Source organism: Chiloscyllium plagiosum, unplaced genomic scaffold (assembly GCF_037043375.1).
Source record: "Chiloscyllium plagiosum isolate Xiang-an unplaced genomic scaffold, Cpla_swu_hap1 HiC_scaffold_21, whole genome shotgun sequence".
NCBI lineage: Eukaryota > Metazoa > Chordata > Chondrichthyes > Orectolobiformes > Hemiscylliidae > Chiloscyllium > Chiloscyllium plagiosum.
The window spans coordinates 15,611,178-15,635,907 of NW_028270159.1; the positions used below are offsets into that span (position 1 = coordinate 15,611,178).

At 37.9% G+C, this 24,730-nt stretch overlaps 1 protein-coding gene across 2 annotated transcripts in view; it reads right to left on the minus strand.

The window, feature by feature from the left end:
- Nucleotides 1-12,652: 12,652 nt before the first annotated feature.
- The window catches only part of LOC122564924 (protein GPR107-like), a 108,103-nt gene continuing 96,025 nt past the window's right edge, over nucleotides 12,653-24,730 (minus strand). For both annotated transcript variants that reach the window (XM_087998313.1, XM_087998312.1), the window contains exon 18: nucleotides 12,653-23,005. In XM_087998313.1, coding sequence (XP_087854439.1) covers nucleotides 22,909-23,005 — 97 coding nt within the window. In that variant the 3' untranslated portion in view covers nucleotides 12,653-22,908. The remainder of the gene's footprint in view (nucleotides 23,006-24,730) is intronic.

Below are 24,730 nucleotides of genomic sequence, written 5' to 3' on the forward strand. Positions count from 1 at the left end.
AAATTTGAGGAAAGACATTCTGGCTATTGAGGGAGTGCAGCGTAGGTTCACGAGGTCAATTCATTGAATGGCGGGACTACCTTACACTGAAAGACTGGAGCGACTGGGCTTGTATACCCTTGAGTTTAGAAGACTGAGAGGGGATCTGATTGAGACATATAAGATTATTAAAAGGATTGAACATTCTGGAGGCAGGAAACATGTTTCCGCTAATGGGTGAGTGCCGAACCAGAGGACACAGCTTAAAAATATGGGGTAGACCAGTTAGGACAGAGATGAGGAGAAACTTCTTCACCCAGAGAGTGGTGGGTGTGTGGAATGCTCTGCCCCAGAGGGCAGTGGAGGCCCAGTCTCTGGATTCATTTAAGAAAGAGTTGGATAGAGCTCTCAAGGATTGTAGAATCAAGGGCTATGGAGATAAGGCAGGAACAGGATACTGATTAGGGATGATCAGCCATGATCATATTGAATGGTGGTGCAGGCTCGAAGGGCAGAATGGCCTACTCCTGCACATATTGTCTATAAACAGCTCCAAGCTGATACAGTACCTAGAAATAAAGTTCTGTTGTGAGGAAAACCTTTTCTTTACACCATTATGAAATTACTTGGATTATACTTCCACATTATACAATTGTATTAAATGTATTTGCAGACTATTGTCTTTGAAAAAAGTAGCCTTCAAAGAAGGCATCTTACAGATGAATTCGCAAAGATATACCAGATCTTTACAGGCAAAATAAGATTAGAGAACGTGAGTTTAAACAGAATTGTAAAAAGCCAAGTTAATATCAGGATTCCTATTCACCAAAAGTGATTAAGACATGTAATGGATTTCTGGACAGAAAAGGAATAAAAATCAAGGAAACATTAAAAAAAATGAATGCTGAAATTAGAAAAAGTGTCTTTCTTGGCTGAGACGGAAAAACACTAATTATCTTATGCTCTCCATTCTGCCTGAAAGTCCATGAGATTTGAAGCTCTGAATAAATTTAATATACCAGTGTATATTGGAAACAATGTTTAGTTACAGGTCAGAAGAAACTCATGGAGGATGTCAAACTCATTTCACATTTTGAAGTAAATATATCCTTATGACTGTTTGTTGTGCTTTTTGCTCGGTGAATCAGTATGCTAAGAACTTGCAGTAATATTCTGTTTTAATATAAGGGATATCATATTTCCATTGCAAGATAGCATGTACAGGTATTTACAACAGCTGGTACTCAGTCAGAGCAGTAGTCCACCTTTGAAGTACAGTAAAATGCGTTTAGTTTGAGGAATACAAAAGACTGCAATACAAACTAATTCCAATATTGATATCCACAAATTACATACAGGAGATAAAAATTATTGACATTTATTGAAGAAATATTGATGAACATAAGCAAATGTTGTGCTATTTAGCCCAACAAATCCAGACTGACCCTCCAACCAGTATGCCACCCAGACCCATCCCCTTACCTTATAACCCTGCATTCCCCATGACTAGAACACTTAACCTACACATATCCCTTAACACTATGGGCAATTTAGCCTGACCAATTCACCTAACCTGCACATCTTTCGACTGGGAGGAAACCCGCGCATACACCGGAAAAATGCACAAACTCCACACAGACAGTCGACTGAGGCTGGAATCAAATCTGGGACCCTGGCACTGGACCACTGTGCTGCCCATATGTTATATATCAGTAGAATATTAAGGTCTCTATCTATGAAAGCTCTAAATTAACCTTGGTGGCTACTTTTTCCCCAAAAATATACTTTATTCATAAAATTTGAAAAGATATATTTCACAACAGTACATATCATACATCAGAGCTGAAAATGTGTTGCTGGAAAAGCGCAGGTCAGGCAGCATCCAGGGAGCAGGAGAATCGACGTTTCCTGCTCCCTGGATGCTGCCTGACCTGCTGCGCTCTTCCAGCAACACATTTTCAGCTCTGATCTCCAGCATCTGCAGTCCTCACTTTCTCCCATATAATACATCAGGTTTTCTTCAATATAATACCTCTCACATTTACCTTATCTGGTTATATTTATATTTTATGCCTTGCGTTCTCAGGTGGATACAGCCCAAGTGGTTTTACACCTGGAAGGGCTCTAGCCTGGTATATGACACAAGGATTTGGACAGTGGCCTTTCCCCACTATGTTTTTGTGGTGGTTGCCCAAGCTTTAATGCATCTATCAGCAGATTGGCATGGGCCTTGGAATGTGCTCTTTTTGAGCAGACCTTAGAGCAACTTTCATGAGTTGATGGTCCTCTAATAGCTGTTGTGTTTGTTTCCACATGTTCATCTGCAAACAGCTTGTACAGCACAGGGTCCTGTATTATAGAGTTGATCAGGACGAACAACTTTACAGCCCCTTTCCAGATCTGCATTACAAAGTCATTTTCACATCATGGGAATCCATTTTATTGGCTGGCAAGACGTTGCAATGCAGCTGCATCCCTCTGAGTGCTGACTGCGATTTCACTTTACTCAGCAGTCATTCTAAACTCATCACTTTAGACTACTTCTTTTGCACACTGTTTATCCCTTGCCCACCACCATCATTTTGTTATTTGAAATTGATTGCCTATTTTGTTTCCATTATTCTCCTCACAGCACTGACTCTTGTTAGGTATAATCCCTACTCTACCAGCAGTAATCAAGTAACATGTCCAAAAGATCAGTATTTATGTGCAATTCTGGCCAGTGTATGTTCACTACAGAGAGAGAAAATAATTAATGTGAGAAAATAAACTGTAATATCTAATGTTATCTGGCCAATAGTCAACCCCAAAGCCTCTCTGATACTGATACAGAATTAGAAAACAATGTAGCTTTTACATTTGAGGCAGACAATCTCAAATCAACAGTAATTTTACTATTTTTTAAATTTAAAAGGTCTTAATGAGAAAAAGGAAAAGCAAGAGGTGACTTCAGGGATTCCAAAACTCATTTTTATCAACAACATGATGTACTTAAACTTAATCTCAGTCAAACAGTAGCAGTACAAAGTCTATGTTGTGAACTCTAAGAGTGAAGGCAAATTAATCAATAAGTAAAGGTCAGATATTACAGTTTTGCATTCTAAAATTCTGTTAACTGTAAAGAGCAGAATGCAGGGGTTGAGGAATTGCAGTTTTGAGGTTCAGGAAAATAAACTAAAATTCAGAAATGTATGCCGATTCTAAATGTCTTGATGAGGACAACAAAATAATATATAAAAATGGATGGAGATTTTATTTAGCTTATAATGTACCTCAACAAAAATTTAGTGGGCACAGTTATTGAGATATTTATGGGAAACACATGGAAAATTACAAAAATGAGCCCTGTATTTCTAATTTATGGTTCATTCCACACTCAGAACATTAACTTTGAGGAATCCTTTTGAAAATTTGAAATCAACTTTCAACACATATGCTGTATCTCCCAGTTTTGCCTCAGTCCCATCTGTCATCTTTGAGTCATTAATTCATGGGAATAGCTCTCCCCACAATATAACAAAGCTGCAGATTGGCTGTATAACGCTGAGAAACCTTTTTAATCACTTCATACTGAAACCCAAATAAGATTTGTGTGTAACATCTTACTTAATAGGTGATAATTGTATAATGCCTGGGAATAGCCTGCTACAACACAGTGAAATCAAAAGATAAACCACAAATGCTGTTTCAGGGATTCCAAATTCTAGAGTCTGTACATTTTTATACATTTGAAGTTCGTCTATCAACTTTCTCAGTGCTTCATTTAGTTATATTTTTCAAGTTAAATTGTTTCTATTAAGATAAAGATGACACTGTAGTGGGACTGTGCCAGAAAGACTATGTTTTTCTAGGTTCAATATCTCATGAAGAGAGAGAAGAAGAGCCTTGTGTCCCATTCTATGGTTGGCAATGTACTTCTGTGAATGTTTGGTGAGGTTAACACTCACTCCCCAAACTTGCATGAGCAGGATTACCACTTGGACATACTCAGAAGTGTAGCTCAGCAACTTGGAGGAGAAATAGGGCAAAAATAGAACATAATATGGCTTAAATCTCCAGCATTTTAATTACAACTGAGAACACAAGAACTGTTTTGGACTGAACTCAAATTTTTTTTATATAGGAAAGTTGCTCAATTCACAGTTTATTTCCTTTCAACTGAAAGCTGGTGGTTTTCTATCTCATTGTAGTAGCAATTGAAACAGAAGATTCCACATTCTAGCACTGAATGCATTATCTGGTTATTACCAAGGAACAGGTTTAAATATCCACACATTAATTTTTCTGACACATGCATTGTGTTTCCTAAAGCTAATGTGTGGGAATTAATTGCAAGGTTAGTCAGAGTGAGACTGTAATAAAGTAATCCACAGAGTCCTTGAAAAATTCACAAAGATATTCTAATGTCATAAATGTGACCTGGAGGACAGAATGTTGTTCCCTGGCATTAATAAGAAATAGACTCTATCCTTCCATTCTCCCTTTTCTGCTCTCAAATGTACTGACACTTACTGAGACACAGTTCACAATGATCAACTCTTAAAACCCTTCTGAAATGGCCTAGCAAGCCATTCAGTTATACCAAAGGTCAACAAAAATGTCACTGCAGAGGCATCTTCACCACAGAGGATGTCATGCTCAAGAAGGTGGTTCACTACAACCTTCTCAAGAACAATTCAGGATTGGGCAATAAATGCAATCCTTGACAATGAAACTCATGCCTGTGAATGAACACTTTTAAAAAATCTAATATTTCTTCTGTCCAAGCAAGCCAGTATCCAAAACCCATTTAGCTTCTCGGACAGATGTGTACGTGTAGGATACAGATATTTGGGAAATATCATAATTAGGAAGACATATATTGGGTACAGATTACAGCAGAAACCAAGAATTTGCAACTCTGGTATTACTGTTACAAATTATAAATTATTCTTACTGCATTATTCAGATGTTCTTGTATAGAATTACACATATATTAGCTACAAAAGAAAAAAGGAATGAAATGACTGGCATCAGCAAGCAGATAAGTGCATTCCTGTACTGGTAAAACAGAATCCAGAAACTGCAATATAGTATGCACTGTGCTCATTGAATCAATAATTTCTCTCCTTAACTATTGTCTCTGACAATATTTCCACGTATTATAAATGTACACACCATTATATAGTGAATAATGGATGCTTTGAAGAATTGTTTAAAGCAGCAGTTCAACTGACAGGAGCATAACTCATGGTCTGCAACAATAACAGGAACAATTTACATTTATGTAATGCCTTTAACCTAATAAAACATTTCGAGATACTTCACAGCAGCATAAACAGATGAAATAGAAAACATTGTCAACAACCTAAGTGTTAAACTGCATCTTAAAAGAGGAAGCACTAGCCTTCGGAGCGCTGCTCCTTACCAGCTGATGAAGGAGCGGTGCTCCGAAAGCTAGTGCTTCCAGTTAAACCTGTTGGACTATAATCTGGTGTTGTGTGACTTTGAACTTTGTACACCCCAGTCCAACACTGGTATCTCCAAATCTTAAAGCAGGAGACAGAGATGAAAGAGTTTTGGATTGAATTCTGAGTTTTGGTCCGAAATGGCTGAAGGTGGGGCAAAGGAAGTGAAAGAGACCCAGAACAAGAGGGTAGAATTGAAATTGCTATGAGGTAATACTACAGAAGGAGATTTTAAAATTAATAGAAGGGAGCAAAACAATGGGAGGATTTGAACACAAACGCAAGAATTTTAAAATCAATGCCTAGATCAACCTTTCCCAAAATTAAAGCAAAAGTATTGCAAATCCTGAAAAAAATTGAAATAAAAATAAAACTAGGTCTGGCTTTTTCAGCATGGAGTATTTCAAGCATTTTTAAAATCAACGTATGCTGATTCATTATTGATTTTCTACATTTCTTTGGCCATCCATTTTTAACTAAGAAACTTCTAGATGAGAGCTTCCAGATACTCTGCCGCTTAAACAGTTCCTGCCTAGGCATTAATTCGCTGATGTTCCAAACTTACTCCATCTACACAAATAATCTTAATTTCTTATGATTACAGGACTTCTAACTTTAGCTTTGTATTCTCATTATTGTTTCTTCCTCACTCTTAATCTTTGTTACGCCTCTAACCTTAGTTTCCATGTGCTCTTTGTGTGCACATTGTGGCTGCTGCAATGGACCTGTGCTCATAACTTGATTTTCCTTTCTTTTGAACACTTCTTACACCATTCCTGCCTCTCTCTTTACCTTCCTTCACTTTGTCATGCCTTTCATTTCTACACCTCCCTCATTTCACATAATTAGCCTTCACAAATGTATCCCAACCTTTCATTATTCCTCTACATTCCCATGTAATCTCTCTGGAATAGGTTTACATTTCCCTTCAATCTCTGTAAATTTTGCCCTCACTTCTAGCAACAAATGCAAGGCATTCCTGTACCCATGATTGAGACCACCTGTACAGCAGCCTCTGCTGCATTCTTCCTTTCCATTTCCACTCTCCAATCCACCTGGATGTAGCCCTGAACTAGTATCCTTTGTTTCATTTTTTGTCTGGTCATGTGCCCCTTCTTTGAAGCTACTTCAAGCTAATCTAGTCTATGAGACTCACCTTTTGCTCCTCCACCCATATTTGACTGATCCACTTTCATAGTCAGCTCCCAAGCTCACCAAGAATATAAATGGTTCCCTTCTTCTTATGTAGCGTCCACCTCCTGGGGCACCTCACCTGAAATTCCCAGGACTCAGTCTTTTGACCAACGTAACATAATTTCTATGAGACATGTACTCATTCAAACTGCAAAAATATTCACTGCCTTTTCCAGGTTCTTGTTCGACTTGAAATTCTAGAATATCCATGTAATAAAGACAATTACACAGAAGCTATTCCCTGCAAAGATTAGATAACAGAGCATGGCATAAGATTCAGAAGAAAAAGTTTCTACCATTTAAAAGTAATACAAAATTAGGATTCATACTAATACTGCTGATATTCCAGCATTATAGATAATTACATTTTTATTCAGAAGTCAATGATTGCACAATCAAACTAGGTGTTGATTTCATTCTTTGTGTTGAATACTCAAGATTGACAAACAAATCCACGCAGGTATGCAGGTTTGATACTAATATGAATTGTTGCAGCATGGAATACTTTTCCATAGAAATTAGTTGAGACAGAGAGAATTAAATTTTTAATTGGATCAATGCATGAATTAATGGAAAATACAGACTGAATAGAAAGAATAGTTTAAGTTTGGTTTGCTTTTAAAAAATTAATTCATGGGATGTGGGCATTGCCAACTGGACCAATATTTATTGCCCATCCTAGTTGCCTTTGACAAGGTGGTGGTGAGCTGCCTTCTTGAAGCACTGCATGGCCAAATCCATAATGCCTTTGAGGAAAATGATCAAAGATTTTGACTCAGTGACACTGAAGAAATGGCAATACGTTCCAAGTCTAGATGGTTAAGTGGTTTGGAGGGGAATTTGAGTTCGTAAGTACTACCCTTGTTCTTCAAGATGGCAGTGGTCATGTGTAGCTTTCTCTGCATTTCATATGCGACCTTGGACCCATGACCTCTGACTTAGCTGGTCTGAGGACCACACCAAGAACATTTGCAGTATATTGAGAGTTGGTATGATAGCTTTACTTTTCCCTCGAGTTAGAGATATAGAAAGGTTTCAGCACAGCAGGCCATTTAGTCACTATGATCATGTTGTTCCACTGTGGTGGAATTTAAACTAAGTTAATAAATTCAGAATTGAAAGTTAGTCTCAGTAATAATGTCAATGAAACAATTATCGATTGTTGATGCATCTGGTTCACTAATATCCTTTATGTAGGGAGGATGGTGAACCTTACCCGATGTGATCTCTATGTGACCCCACAGTAATACGGCTGTGACTCTTAATTACCCTCTAGAGTTAAGAAATAATCCAGCAAGGATATTGATCATCGTTCTATTCAGATATAATCATCTGACATGTAAAGATCCATTTCCCGCAGATACGATTGCAATGTAATAAGAACTTAAAATCCTCTCTCCTGCACTTATCACATATTAATCTGCTGTATCCTTTTATTTCTCTATTTAATTGAGTTGGTAAGAGTAAAACAGAAATTATTACTTTTGAGATCCTGCTTGTTAATTTCCTACCTGACCCCCTAGTCGCTGACAGCAGGACCCAATCCCTCTACTTATACTATAGATACCAATTGGGGACCAGGACAGTTTCTGCTCAACCTCTTCCTCAGGGCATTCTGCAGCCATTTGATTGAACACAATATATTGTGGAATCACAATATTGATTGATTCACTTCCTGTATTATCAAGCTTTGCACAGGTTATAAACTCAATTGTCACTTAGAAATGCAGCCTTTGTTGGCCAACAAATCTGCAGCAGCCTTTGATCTAATGATGAATTTTAGTGTTAATTTAAGGTTGAAGGGATTAAAGCTGATGTAGAGAATCTAAAAGCTAAGCATCATCAAGATACAGTACCATGTACTGAAAACGTACTCCAGGGAATATTCCACTTAGTCAGGTGGAATCGGCAGACAAGAGCCTCCTGCTTTTATTGTGTGTCATGCCAGTGAGCTTACACAAAACAAAGGAAAAAAAGAATCAAATTTAGCTCAAGACCATTAAAAGTGAAAACAATTTTACCCTCTTTCACACAAAAAAAATTAAACGTGAGATTGTAACAAAGTGAAACACGACACACCTAATGTTAATAAGCTTCCAATTGGTACCTACGTCTTCAAACAAGATCTAAGCTTTTACAATGTATTTGTTTAAAAGATGTACAGTAACAGGCTGTCCAACTTTAATTGTGGTTGTCCTGGTCTCTCATCCACAATACTAATCACCTGAGTACATAACTGAAGAGTAAAAACAGAAAACGGTGAATGTACTCAGCAGATAGAGCAGTATCTGTAGTTAGGGAAATATAGCACACTGCAGATTGAAAACCCTATATAACTAATGGTCAGTTTACCCCGACCCCCTATAATGTTATAGGGATATATCCATTTATTGGTGACAATGACCTGGAAGTGCATTCTGTAAGGTACTGTGTTGTGAAGTCTCAAAGAATACGTTCAGTTGTACATTATACTGGGACCACAGGAGATGAGGAAATCAACAAAAGAGAAACAGCATACCTGGATTCATCCCCTTCAATCTGCATGCCACAAATGCATTTGTCATGACAGTATCAGTTAGTGACCACTGCACAGTCTTTGTAGAGACAAAGATCTGTTCTGACATTGAGAATATCTGACAGTCCTGTGTGGCACTCTCAGTGCCCTGTCTTTGAACAGGCCTAGCAACTCAAGACTGGATAACTGTGATGCATTCTGGGTCACCAGCAGTAGCAGAATCATACTCCAACACACACAGTAACCTCAAAACCTGGCATATCCTCAACTCCACCATTACTCTCAAGCCAGGGAATCAACCCTGTTAAATGAAGAGTGGAGGACAGAATGCCAGGAGCAGTATTAGGCATACCTAAAAATGAGGTGTCAACCTGGTGAAGCTACAACACAAGGCTACTTGTGTACAAAACAGCATAAGCAGTAAAATATAGCCTGAGCCGAATGATTTCACAACCAATGGATCAGATTTCAGCTTTGCAGTTCTGCCACAATCAATCATGAATGGTGCTGGACAATTAAACAACCCGTTGAAGTCTGAGGTTCTGCAAATATCCCATACTCAATAAATGGGGGAATCCCAGCATATCAGTGCAAAAGACCGAAGTACTTCCAACAACCTTCAGCCAGATGTGAAAAGTGGATGATCTACCTCAGCCTCCTTCAGATGACCACAGCAGCATAGATACCAAGTTTCAGTCAGTTTTATTTACTCCACTTCACAGCAAGTAATAGTTGGAACAAGTGGGTACTGCAAGGGCTAGAGGTCCTGACAACATTCTGGCAGTAATGCTAAAGATTTGGCCTCCAGAACTTCTTGATACCTGAGCCAAGCCGTTCCAGTACAGTTACAACACTACCATCCACTTACAACACTGCCATCCATCTGACAATAGTGGAAAATTGCCCAGGTATGTCCTGTGAACAAAACGCCAGACAAATCCAACCCAATCAATTGCTACTGTCAGTCTACTCTTGATCATCAACATTGATAGAAAGCGCCATCAAGCATCACTTCCTCTGCAATAACCTGCTCATGGGCACTTGGTTTGAAATTCGCCAGGAATCCTAAGATTATGACCTCATTACAGCCTTAGCTCAAACATGAATAAAGGTGCTGAATTCCAGACTTCCAAATTTAAGAGGCCCTATCAAAATTTGAGTCAATGAGAATTGAGGGAAAACATCTCCACTGGATTGGAGTTGTATCTAGGACAATGGATGATGATTATGGTTGTTGGAGGTCAATTATCCCAGATCCAGGACATTGAGTTCTTCAGTGTACTGTGCTAGGTCCAATAATCTTCAGCTGCTTCATCAATGATCTTCCATATTATGAAGATCAGATGTGGGAATGTTCACTGATGATTGCATATTGTTCATAATCATTCATGACTCCTCAGATACTAAAGCAATCCACATCCACATACAGAAAGACCTGGACTAAATCCAGGTTTGGGTTGACAAGTAACGTGCATGCCACACAAGTGCCAGACACTGACCATATCCAACAAGAGAGAATCAAACCATTGTCCCTTGATATTCAATAACATTACTAACATTGAATCTCCTATTATCAATATTATGGGGGTTAATATTGACCAGAAAGTGAACTAGACTACCAACAGAAATACTCTGGCTACAAGTCCAAGTCAGAAGGGAGAAATGCTATATTGAGTAACTCACCTCCTGATTTTGCAAAGCCTGTTCAATATCTTCAAGGTACAAATTAAGTGTGTGATGGAATACTTCCCACTTGTCTGGATGAATCCAGTTCCACATGCAAGAAGCGTGACACCAGGACAAAGCAGTCTGCTGGATGGCCACCACATCCAGAAACATTCCTTCTTCAATCACCGATGCTCAGTAGAAACAATGTGTACCATCAACAACATGCACTATGGAAATTCACCAACACTTCAAACCCATGACCATTACCATCTCGAAGGACAAGGGCAGCAGATACATGAGGACACCACCTGCAATTCCCTCTTGGTGGGCGGCACGGTGGCACAGTGGTTAGCACTGCTGCCTCACAGCGCCAGAGACCCGGGTTCAATTCCCGGCTCAGGCGACTGACTGTGTGGAGTTTGCACATTCTCCCCGTGTCTGCGTGGGTTTCCTCCGGGTGCTCCGGTTTCCTCCCACAGTCCAAAAGATGTGCAGGTCAGGCGAATTGGCTATGCTAAATTGCCCGTAGTGTTAGGTAAGGGGTAAATGTAGGGGTATGGGTGGGTTGCGCTTCGGCGGGGCGGTGTGGACTTGTTGGGCCGAAGGGCCTGTTTCCACACTGTATGTAATCTAATCTAAAAAAAAAGCCATTCTTCATCCTGACTTGACAATACATAATGATTCATTCAGTGTCACTGGGTCCTAATCTTAGAACTCTCCATTAAAACTGTTGGTCTCCCTCTTCAATATGGACTACAGCATTTTAAGAGACAGCTCAGCACCAGCTTCTTAGGGGGATGAGCAATAAATGCTGGCCAATCAGAGATGTCCACAGCCCCTAAATGAATTTTAAAAAGCTCTGATACTTCGATTTGCCTTGTCAACACCATACTTGACCTGCAAAACTGTCACAGTGCACTCTCATTATTGATTACTTATTCAATATGAAGTTAAAGAAGCAGATTTTTTTTGTTGCTCTCCAATATTAGGAATGCAAAGCTAGCCAGTTAAACCCTGCCAGAGATTCTGTAGGTTCATCTTCCTGGACCCGCACTAAAGTTGAAATGAACAATCCCTAACTTCTAATGCCCTGGTAAACTGAGCTTAATTACAAACCCAACATAAGGCTACCAAACACCTGCCTAAAATATATTGCCAGTCTCTTTTCCAAGCTCATCCCCTCTGCCACTTCAACATTTAATCATCTTTGTCACATCTCAACTTTGTCACATCTCAACTGTGATCTCAGTGGAAAATCCCTCTACATCCTTGCTTCTTGCTATTTCCTCCAGCCATATGTCTCTGCTTTGACATTTATCTCTTTCAATTCTGGTCTATTCTCTTCTCTTCCTAACTGTCATTGTCAGAGACTTCTGCCTTCTTCCACTCACTTACAGCACACTGCCATCATGTCTCTGTCTTCAACATCTCCAGCAGCTTCCTTAGAACCTATTCCTCCATATTTTCCTTCACTTACATCTCTTAATTCTCCTTTCTCCTGCTCAAGCCAAATCCAAAGTAAGATATTTGTAAAAGAGTACATTTCAGGAGTATCAGCAGCTCAAGACATACCCAACTGAACAGCATTGGTGTATTTTTCCACTATGATTGATAATTGATCTTAAGACTTGCTTTTGGCTAATATTCACCCACTTGTAGAAGCAGGAGAAATGGGAATTAGGAGAAGAAAATCTGTTTGTTTCAGATCTGCAAATTCAGCAAAAACTGATGTACAATTCTAGATGGCATTGCATTTACTGGTTGAGTCACCCGAAGGGCTCTTCAATATTATCTTTAAGATTTTTTAATGAGGACTACTTACAAAAAATGAAACAATAATTTCTGAAAGTTGTCAAATCATTCACATTTATTAGTACAACCTAGAAATACAGATCACTTCAAGTACACTTCATTGAAATTTTTTTAATTTTCTGGCAACTCAGATTTATTAGTTAAAAATACTCATGATTAGTGGAATCTTTACAAACACCAACTCAATAGGTCAAGCCAGTTGATCTTGAAACACCAATTGACTGATTATCCGCATAGAAAAGAACAAGTATTATACACATACTCTCAAACTGTACACTGGTTCAGGCGTTCTTATTGCCTTGTTTTTCAATCTGACCGTACGGATGACTTAGAACTGTGACAAGCAAAGCTGCTACTTTTTCAATATGCTCTAAAGAACAAAAAAGCAATATCCCATATGTGAAATTTCACCATCAGGCCACATTAATCCTGAGTCAGCATCATGTTCAGAATATTAAAAAAGTGCAAAGTTTTTGTTTTTAAAGAAAAAGCATTGCATAGCCCAGTTCCCACACCGTTTTGCTGTGAAGAGGTCAGCAAATTATCTGTCCCAGAATTTTTGATTAAATTATTATTTCATGGACAATTAGATTGTGTAGCCTACACAAGTGGGTAATATGTCTCAGATACATCAGATGTTTCCCAGTAAGGGATCACTTAGTTATCGTTTATCCCAAGTGATCCAAGCTGACATCATGAGATACTGACATGGAAACCATGGCTGTTTTGGCCTTGCAGTTATTGATCAATCAATTTTCCCCTTTGACACCAATATGACCAAAACCTTTAACAGTATATTTTAAAAATCAACATGAGGAAAGTTAATTCTACAAAACAGCTGGAAGCCAATATTATCAAAATCAAAACCAAAACAAGCCATAGTTACAACATGATCCATGTTGTGATCAGACATGAGGACATTGCTACAAATTAGTTACTTTTGCTCACCTAAAGATTTATTACAGTAAAATGACAGTCATTTCCTGTGTTGCCATTCCAAAAGGACAACTGTGCTTCTCTCTGAAGAACATGGATTCTTATTGGACATTGAAATTAGCAAGGATGTGGGCAAGCATTAACTCGAAATTCTGCTGGTGCACTAAGGGTCTGAATCATTTTACCCCAATGGTTTCAAATTTTCATTAATATCCATTTACTGTATCTTCATTTTTGTTAAGTCTGAATTCAAGGATTCCTCAAGCAGTGAGCAAGGGATGTAGGATCAGTCGTTTCCGTAGTTCCCAAAGTAGGAAACATTAAAAGAAGAGTGATTTGCCGGAACAGTTATTTACTCATACATGGAACCATACACGTAAAATGTGTAGCACCAGTAGAAAGAGAAATTCATGGGTTATCAATCTGCTCTGTACCCGACAATCTTTTTCAGAGTCAGGATTGGAGGAAGAGGAAAAACGTAAAAATGCCAACATTTTGTTGGTTACAGTTCTCATTGCTTTTAAAATTAATTAGCATTTTCATAGGTTGTCCTCAGTTTTAAAAAGCTGGTTCTTCAGGACAGACATATCCTAACATTATTTAATTCACATTAACAGATATTTACAGGAAAAACCATGTTATTGATAATTGTACACATTTACCTCATTAACAGGAAACTTATTGACTGATTAGATTTCCAGGTGTGAGAAATGCTTCAGTTAAATCTGAAAAATGAAGCAATAATACTCCCCCTTTTTTTCTAATGCCCCTCTCTCGGTATTTAACATTAACTTGATCTGAACTTTCAGGTCAAATCTACATCATAATGTTCCCCTTCAAGTGACCCCTTGTGTTTCAAAATCTCAGTTAGTTTCTCTGCTCGAAAACCATTTGTAATTGCTGATATTGGGCAGCAGGATAAAATTAGGATCTCAGCAAGTAGGAAAACCAGTCAGTGGAGAATCACTCTTATTTGGAGCTGATACAAATTTGCTGCATATTTTCTGAAGACAGAGATTGTTCTGGATAGTGGCACAGCACCAAATGAGGGAGAGATCTTATGATGTCAATAAAGATTAGCTCTTCTGAAGTTGAGATGGGAACACAATTGATTTATTTTCTTGAATCCAAAGGTTGCTTTTATTTTAGTTTCATGGTAGGAGGGGAAACTTTTAATAAGAATGCATGGAATATTTTACCACTTATCTTCTTATGGAGTGTATTCAAAAGGATTAGGTGCCAACTTTACAAAACTTGTTTAATCTTTTGCCTCATTTGAAACTTCATTTTCCAATAAAATATTACATTTACAGCAAAGGCAGCCTTTACTCATTTTCCAAAATCTATCCTGGAGGTGAAACACTGTTAACACTATTATTAACAGGATTATACCATCTTAGACTATCAAGTATGGAAGTACTCCTTTTCTAAGTAAATCTGACTTTTGAATAAAATTCATAACAAAAAATCATCTAGTAGCGGAGGTAGAAACTAACAATGAGATTACATAACAAGCAGGAAACCAAAAAATTAACAAAATTCTGTTTAATCTTTTCCAACAAAGGTAGGAGGAGATGGCTGTGTGCAGTGGGCAAGGTGTTGATACTGAGAAAGTGTCTGCTGAGTCCAGAGACACACATCTTGTTTAAGCGGGAATGACATTTGTGCTTCATTTCACTTCTCTTACCTTTATACATGTAGGAAAAAGGTGTCTTCATGCTAAATGACAAACTCTTAATGAGAAAGCAACAGGAGATCAGTTGGAGCAGCAAGGTGATGGATTGCATAGTGAATTTAAAGCAGTTTAATGGTTATTTCACTCTAGCTGTTTCAAAAAGGAAATGTAAATTGGACACGTGAATAAAGCAATTTATGCAGCTTCATAAATTCAACAGAAACCCTTGCTTTTGATTTGCCTTATGTGGCACCATGTGGACTCAGTTGGGAAAAAATTAAAGGTCTACAGATAATTGTGCATTTTTGATACTTATGCTAAAGTACAATCCACAATGTGCTAAACACACGCTATGAACAGGATTTTCCTGTTGAAAAGCATCACCTTTCTCTTAAATCACATGATATCTGCAATAACGAAAGATCACTGACTTTCTCTCATCCGTGCACCTTAGGCGACCAGCGACATCATTTCTCTGGACCTTGAATACAGTTATGCTATATTGCTGCAGTTGCAATTCAGTGACTGCTAGGGACAAAGCCTTTGTGTGATAGGTTACTGGGTATCTGTGTCTCCACAAACTTCACAAGGTTCCCATAAGAATACACAGAATGAAGCTGAATAATGCCGCAGCATTCTAACACTAGAGATTTCAACTGGTACAACTAATAATAATTAATTATAATTAAACCTATTGGTATCTACTGAAGCTCTAGAACAGTCTCCTAAATTCTACAATAAATAATCCTTCCAAAAAGAATGTAGCCGAGTGCTACATTCCTTTTAAATAGGTTTCTCAAGAAAATGTGTTTCAAGTCAAAAAATCGATTTATTTGGCAAAGATAAAACAAGCAATATATTGCATTAAGCTGATCATAATCTCTTCAAATCATTACCACTTTCAAAGAAGAAACCCAACTTCTCTTGCAACATCGCTGACCACCTACAGCTCTGGCATTAATTAATACTGTAATATTCACTTTTCTACACCAACTTTGTCCTTATTACTATCTTGCACTATCAATATAATGTAATAAAACCAGAACAGTCCTGAGGATTACTGGATCCAAAATGTTAACACTGCTTCTCTCCACAGATGCTGCCAGACTGCTGAGCTTTTCCAGCTATTTCTGTTTTCCACCATCAGTAATTCTTTCAGTTCAGTCAACATAATTGTGTCTCACCAAACTCTAACACACTTGTTTTACTTGCTCAAAGGGTACTACTAATCATCTTTAATTCAGGAATTTCAATCTAAGAATCTACCCAGGTTTCTGTAACTATATTTTCTGGGATTCGATATTGGAATCATGGACTTGATTAGATTAGATTAGATTACTTAGTGTGGAAACAGGCCCTTCGGCCCAACAAGTCCACACTGACCTGCCGAAACACACCGACCCAGACCCCTATATTTAACCCTGCACCTAACACTACGGGCAATTTAGCATGGCCAATTCACCTAACCTGCACATTTTTGGACTGTGGGAGGAAACCGGAGCACCCGGGAGGAAACCCACGCAGACACGGGGAGAATGTGCAAACTCCACACAGTCAGTCGCCTGAGGCGGGAATTGAACCCGGGTCTCTGGCGCTGTGAGGCAGCAGTGCTAACCACTGATGTATTAAAAAAAGACACTTGATAAAACACTGATTCTCTCTATATAATTGTCTTTAATTTTTCTCTCTGCTTTGCTTCACAACAATGAGCACGATCAGTAAATGATTCAGATAGTTCTGTGGGAGTTGGTCTGGGTGGCTATACTTCATATATATTTCAAAATACTTGATGTTACCTAACCATTGAAATGTTAGCCATCAGACATTAAATGCTGGTTAGACAGAGTCCAACTATGTACTTTTCAAATCAGTTTTATTTCTACTGTTATTCCACAAATTCCACCACTGACTTCGGTCTTCCTATATTCTGCTTTTATAACTCACTTAAATGCTCATCCAATTATCCCTTAGTTAACATATAACCATCACTGAAGGGCCAATAAAAAGGGGGTATACTTTTGAAGTGAAAGGCAGGAGGTTTATGAGGAAAGAACCTTCTCCCCTAGAGGGTGGTGGGGGTCTGGAAACCACTACCTGGGAGGGTGGATGAAATGGAAATCTCAATCTTAAAAAATACTTGAGTGAGTACTTAAAATGTCATAATATTCAAAGTCAGGGACCTAGTGTGGTCAAGTGGGACGAGTGTAGGTAGGTAGTATATTTTTTGGCAGTACAAACTTGATTAGCCAAAGTATCTCTTCTCTAGTGTGTGAATCTATAGTTTCATTTGGTCTCAGACATCTCTGCCAGATCTTACTGGTTGATAACATGAGATACCACAGCAAGATGCAATCAATCATGTTTTTATTTTATTTTTCCATTGAGGGATATCTCACATCAGAATATCAATATTGATCAATACTGATTCAAGCTTCCTAATCCTGACAGGCTATCTGGTGCGATACACCACTAAATCAATTTCCAGACCAAGATCAATTGTAGAAAACCATTATTCAACACCACCTGGTAGCACCTACAAGTAGAACCCTTGCTCCAAATTGTCAGCATTAATTGTCATTCAGGACTCTGTCCATAATGCAGCTTACTTTGTTTGTTATTTGCAATATACAATAATGCTGATTTAGCAGTTTGGAACAAAACAAATTTGCAACATAAAAAAAGGAGAGTAATAGAAATAAAAACAAAAAAAACAGATAATGGAAATCTGAAGCAAAAAATGCAGGGAAAACCCAGCAGGTCGGGTAGCAAATGTAGAGACAGACACAGTTAATGCTTCGACTCCAGTGGCCCTTCAACAGAATGATAGAATAAAAGAAACGTTACCTGCTGTATCAGTTCTGAACACTTAATAAAGTGCTGAAAATTCTGTACCACTAGAATTGCACGATTCTATTAGGTTTAAGGGGAGATTTGGCTAGAATTTTAAGGCTGCAAAAATAATCTTGTGATCAATTACTAAAGGTGATGCTGAATGAATTGTCAGAGAAAAATATTAAAAAGTGAGTCCCTTAGAAACAGTAGTGCCAGTTTGTGTTCCAAATTGTCTTTTGTATACTGTAGTCATAAAATAACACTTTGCCATAAAGTCCACAAATCTCATTAATCATCTACCTTAGTATAAAACAATCCCAAAGCACTAAAATGGAGAGGAAACAATTTGGTACATTGTGATCACTTTGCTTTGGTTGGTAAGGTTCAAGCTCCTGACTGCCACAACAACTGTAAAAACCCATTTAAAATATATGTCTTTTTCTAGACTTGATAGTTAATAGTTCTTCTCTCCAAATTCTACGAAGTGGAAAATATTAACGACAAGACAATACAATAGCAACATCATCATCATCATGGAGTTCAGACTGCCATTGCAATTTGTGACATTGTTTGAACCAATTAATTCATCACCATCTTGTCATGGGAGTGATTTTTGATTGACCCATTGTTTCTTCTGAACTGACTTCAAAAAAAACTGCAAGTATGAAGCAAATGATTTATGAAGTTTGTCAAATTTCTTCAATTCTTATTACTATCTGATCAAAGACAGTTCCTTAATAAAAATACAAAAATATTCTTTAAAAAGAATGTCTACTATTCGTAAATTATCCAGGGAGTTGTGATTTTCCCCGTGATAGATACTATGACTGACTGACACAACCTAGGCAACCCTGGCAATTTTATTTAACAAATTACTTTTTTCATACGTGACAAATAAGGGCTTTCAACATGCAGTACATAGAGATGTTTGCTTTTCAATTTTCTTGCCTGCCTTTCTGAAAGTTCTTTAGAGACAAAAAAACTGAAGATGCTAGATTCCAAGCAAGAGGTTGGAAGAACACAGAATGTCAAGCAACATCAGGAGGTGGAGAAGTAAACATTTCGGTTATAACGTCTCTTACATTAGTGCAATATATACTTAAAATTTACAATAATAACTTCTCCACCTCCTGATGCTGCCTGGTTTGCTGTGTTCTTCCAGTCTCCTGCTTGTCTACCTTTCTGAAAGTTCTGGCTCTCACAGATCAACTGCCCTATTTGAGTGACCAGATACCATGCATATGTATGCTGATTTTGACAATTATATATATTACAGCCAATAATGAACTTAGCTTCACAGAGTATTGATACAAAATGAACATTCCTCAAAAGGAGCAACATTGGGTAATTTTTCACCTTGGAGAGGTGCATAGGAATGCCAGGGCCAACTATACAGCTCTTGAATTAGATCAGCAAATATAGCACTGACAGGGATGTTGAATGTGCGATATAGTGCAATGTTGGGAGATGCTTTTATTTGCCATTTTTTCAGAAAACTTGTGGGTATGGTTTATATTCACACTGACTTCAACAAATGAAGTAGGTGAGCATGCAGAAGAAATTAAGACATGATGATGAATTAGAAAAAATTCAAAGATGGTGCACATGTATGGGGGAACATCTAAAAATCAACAAAGGATGATCAGAACAATTTGGAATTAAATATTAATTGCAAAAATGATAACCATTTAAAACTGTGAGTACATGTGATAATACACTTAATTCAAATAGCATATCTACTACTCAGTGCTACTAACCCTGTTATTAATGCATTAAAGTTTACAAATGGAAATGATTCAAATGCAACAGTTACTTGTTTTATGGAATTACTGAATGCAATATTAAGTAAAAGGTCTGACAACTCAATCTGTGTTAGCAGCAATTATTATTCCAGCAGCAATTATTATTCCATTTGCTTCCTATCTCTCTGAAGGATCAGACTCTAGCTGTGTCCAATAGGTACCTGTCACTCTCCAGTAACCTGTCCAGGTGGTCTACCTTCATGTGGACATTTTAACTATTAATTAGCAATGGGGCCAACATATCCAGTATCCCCGATGGCAATTTAATCTAAAGATATACACTCCTTCAGAAGGTCCAACTGTCTTTTCTCATTTAAGGCATCTGAAATGTCACTTGCAGCACTTAGAATACACCATTTAAGAGAAACTAATTCAGTAAATTGGTACTAAAGTTCAGACTGCCTTGGTCACGGAAAAGCACTTAGCATCTCCTCTCATGTGAAAATTGCCCCTATCTGGCTCAGTTCCATACCAAGCGTCTACTGACTGTACCACAGAGATTTAGTCTTTGATTTAGAAACCATTTTCTTCCTGTATGCATCATTCCTTAATGTTTCTTAAAAATTATCAATTTACATAATTGAAATAATTCAGTCAAAGCATAAAATAAGGTGTAGGTTGCTTTGTGGAATATACATCATCAAGGTTTATATTGGCCTGGTTCAGTTTAGTTGCATTCTCACTAAAGCCAGCTCATATAGAGAAAAGCTCTAACCTCCTCGGTGCACACTGAATTACAAATGACTCACTAATGTCTTACATTAATGCATTATGTACTTGAAACTCACAATAATAAAAAACATTCATAGATTGGGTTCAAAAATGAGATACATAAAAGGGAGATCAAAATAAAATACAGGAATGAAACAAAAGTCCATTTTCTAGCAATGCTTTTCTGTGATCAAAGACCATACAATATCAGAACAAATTCTATTTTCTCATTTTAAAACATCACAGACAACTAAAAAAGTTTTGCAAAATGACTGCCATTTTGTGGGTGCATTGTGCAGTGTGATGAAGAAGAGATATTACATTTTTTTTGGGCAGGAGTAGTGTACTTAAACAACTAGTAACCTGCCTGCTATATGAATTCTAAACCTAAAATCTTCACTGAGAAAGAGACATTTATAAGCTCAATATTCACTTACACCACTGCACTGCAACAAACAGTGGCAATTAGTGCTGCGCCTGGCTCCCCCTGCCAGTGAAATCACATTTCTGAAAGCAGCTGCATCATTCAAGGATATGCATTACACGAAGAACCAATTGGTGCAAAAAAAAGAGAGATCAAGAGGGCAATGGACTGAATCGCGGAAAAACTGCCACTGTTATGCACCTTCAAGAAGGGTGCCAGCAAGTGGTCAGACTCTTGCTGAAATCTTGTTAAAATCTTCAGAAAAAAAAGCAAAAACCATACATTTTTCAAAAAAAATTCAAAAATAAAAACACAAAAAGGACAAAGACTAATTGGTTTATAAAGTAACATTTCATTTCCATCTTCTTAATTTGTAGATTATAACACAAGGATTTCACTGCTTGTGTGATAAAGCTTTCAAAGGCAGTGCAGCTCGTACATTAGCCCTTCTAATGTAATGTAATGAGTCCGCACTTCTCTCTGCAGCATATTTCTGACAGCTCAGCCTCACGATGTTACTCCTACACACTACTTAGCAATCCAAGAGCTGCACAGATACACCAACGTAGCAGCCAAGTACCAGAAGCTGAAGGAGTGAAGAAGCTGAGTCACAAATTGCAGTAAATTCTACCTCATTTTAAATACAATTTCAGAAGAAAATTTAAAATTTAAATATGACCAAATTAGACCACCTACTTTTACATGCTATTCCAGAGAGGAACTCACTTGTTTAGCTGCTGGATGATTACTCTGCACTGCGGGAGATATTAGCTGAAATTATTATACTGGTTTTTCTCATAAATTTTCTCTTCTGTTGAAGATGCCCCCATTTGTACTGCTTGCCACTAATAATTTACACAAGTGGCCATTCTTCATCTGAGATCCACATCCCCATACATACATTACATCAGAAGTCATTAGACAGCAATGAAAAGTGGAAAATGGAGACGATTTTCCCCCTTCTTTCAAAGACCAAGGCAGCTGAGGCCAGATTGACAACTTCTAGCTGCTGAAATCAGCTAAGTTCAGACCAAGGATCAAATCTTGGATATTCTCCATGTGCCTGGCTCAAAACACAGACGAGATAGAGCAAACAGACACTACAGAACTGGTCAGTTACACCCCGAATCCAGGAATTGCTGTAAAAGCAACAAGTTATATCTTTCATTTTCAGTCAATTATTTTAATTTTAAAATTATATTACCTGGTGGAATATGAAATTAAACTAAAAATATATAGCTTCCACTCAATAGTTTTTCACGGTACACTTTTATCGAAGAGGACTAACAAACTCAAGTTGGATTCTTGCCCCTCAAATTTGATTTCAGCTTTCACATTTGATCTGAGTCACATGACTCATCCACTCTCTTGCTGATGACGACTGAGTTTGTTACTGTAATCCATTCAGTACCTTAGGTCAGAAGTCTGACTCAGAAAAACTAAATTCATCACAACCTCAATAGACGGACTGAAGTATTCTGCAGCTTAGTGTTTGCATTTATGGCTGTGGAGTTACAACATAGATTTACTTCGACCCTTAAATTATGTGCAAAGAAATGGAGGAAACTTGTATCAACATAATGACAGAAAAAGTACCAGCTCTCGGTGAATCAGAGAAAACTAGTGATTCAAATTAAGTGAACAAAGATAAAGCCTCACAAGCTTAAGATTTGATTAAGCTAAACTGGTTTAAAGGATGGGGCAGTGCTGGCACCAGAGTCCTGTATACCAGAAAATTGAAAAACTGCAAATATTTCACAGGAAAATCTGGTCTTTCTTAACAAAATACTGAACTTCATTTGGTGCAGACGCACTTCTTTGAGCCCTGAATTAAGTGGTTTCTGTGCATATCCATTACAGATTGAAGAGGGCAGGGCATTCAAATTACTCTTTGTGTCTCTGTTGACAGCTTGTCATGCCACTCTGTCCAGTTCTCCTCTCTGCTCTTTAGGGCAATTCAATGTTTGGTTAACTTTTTTCACTCCTTCCATCATTCCAGTTGTAGTCACCCTGCAAATGAAAAGAACAATTGCTGCATTATTGTAGATTAAAACAAACCATCAAGTGGGTATTATCAACTAGGTTAGCAGTAAGTTTGTGGATATCTCACCCAAATGGTCATGTCGCAGTTGAGAGCTCCAGTGCAGAGTACCTGAAAAGTACATGACCAGAAGGGTAATAGAACCAAGCCAAATCCAGTCTTTATCTGACACACACACATGTATACTTTCCATTTGGGTTCATGAAAAAAGAATTAATGAGCAAGATCCTTGGATGTGTGACCCTTCACAGACCAGAGGTTTTGAGTCTAAACAGCAGTTCAGTTGATCTTGCTGATACCTCCAATTCAACAAGCTAAAAATGATATGGCACTCTTGCAGAACAGTGTTGACACTTCGCATGGAAAATATGCCAAGAACAAAGTGAATTCAGCACTTACCATTATATCAACTAGTGACTGCAGTCTTGTGACACAGGACAACACCAAAATGTCAATGAGCACCTTGAGAAGGCGATCACACATTCCTTGCTTTGAAGAAAAATGTTCTGTTTTTCTGTTCAGGTCTCTTCACTATTGTTTGTATCACTAAATTCCCATCCCTTACTTCAGTCTGAAAATGGAACCTTGAGCATTGAATCTCTCTGTCCAGCTTTTGATGCCCAATTCAAGCAGACTAGTGTGCTCACAAACAGCAAGTTCTCTTTTCAATGAGTGGGCAGGAACCAGTGGGAGGTTTTCAGGACTTCATTAGCTCCCCAAAAGAGGTCTCTCTTTAATTTTCCATCATGGCACACTTTGAATGCAGCCATTGTAAGTATGTGCTGAAGTTATTGGTACTACGAACCAGTACAGGTTGTACCCTCAACTTTGAGCATCTTTTAGAATGTCTACTTTAGAGGTGAAATAAGGCAGTCTTATGATCGTGAAATAATATTATTCAAGAATTATCCCTAGTTAAGGAAAATAAATCCCAAAAGCTACAAAACACAAGGAAAATGTACAGGTATGTATAAGCTATTCAGGCTAGAGAAAATAAATGGTTACCTGAATTCAATGTAGCACTCAACAAAATGCTGGTTAGTTCATGATTATAGTTATGATGCTGGAAAGGGCTGATGAAGGGCTTATGCACAAAATGTCAATTCTCCTGCTGCTCAAATGCTGCTTTTCCTTCTATGCTATTATCAAGAGTGTGGTGCTGGAAAAGCACAGGTCAGGCAGCATCCAAGGAGCAGGAGAATCAACGTTTTGGGCATAAGCCCTTCATCAGCCCTTTCCAGCACGATACTCTCGACCCTGATCTCCAGGATTAGCAGTCCTCACTTTCTACTACGTCATGATTATACTTTATTTTAGGCTAACAGCAGACAGATTCTAGTTCACAGGATGAATATCTAATATATATTACTCAAATAGATCAACAAGACTTAACCATTACACACCAATACATTTTAATGTTCATGCTGGTAGTCTAATCATGGGGTAGACAATATTGCTGAAAGTCTTTACGTGAAAACATTTCTGTGAAGCTCAGGTAATTGGGATCAAAAGGATAGATTTAAGTGGCCTACTGTAGTTTTGTTTCAGGCCTGCCAGAAAACAAAAATGTTTAAGCTCAAGCAGAACTGCAGTACTGCAAAGAAATAGCAAGCTGGCAGTGTACAGATAAAAGCTGACCTGCCAAAAACATGCCCCAGTTGTTCTTCATAACACAGATGCTGCTGCATCTTTGC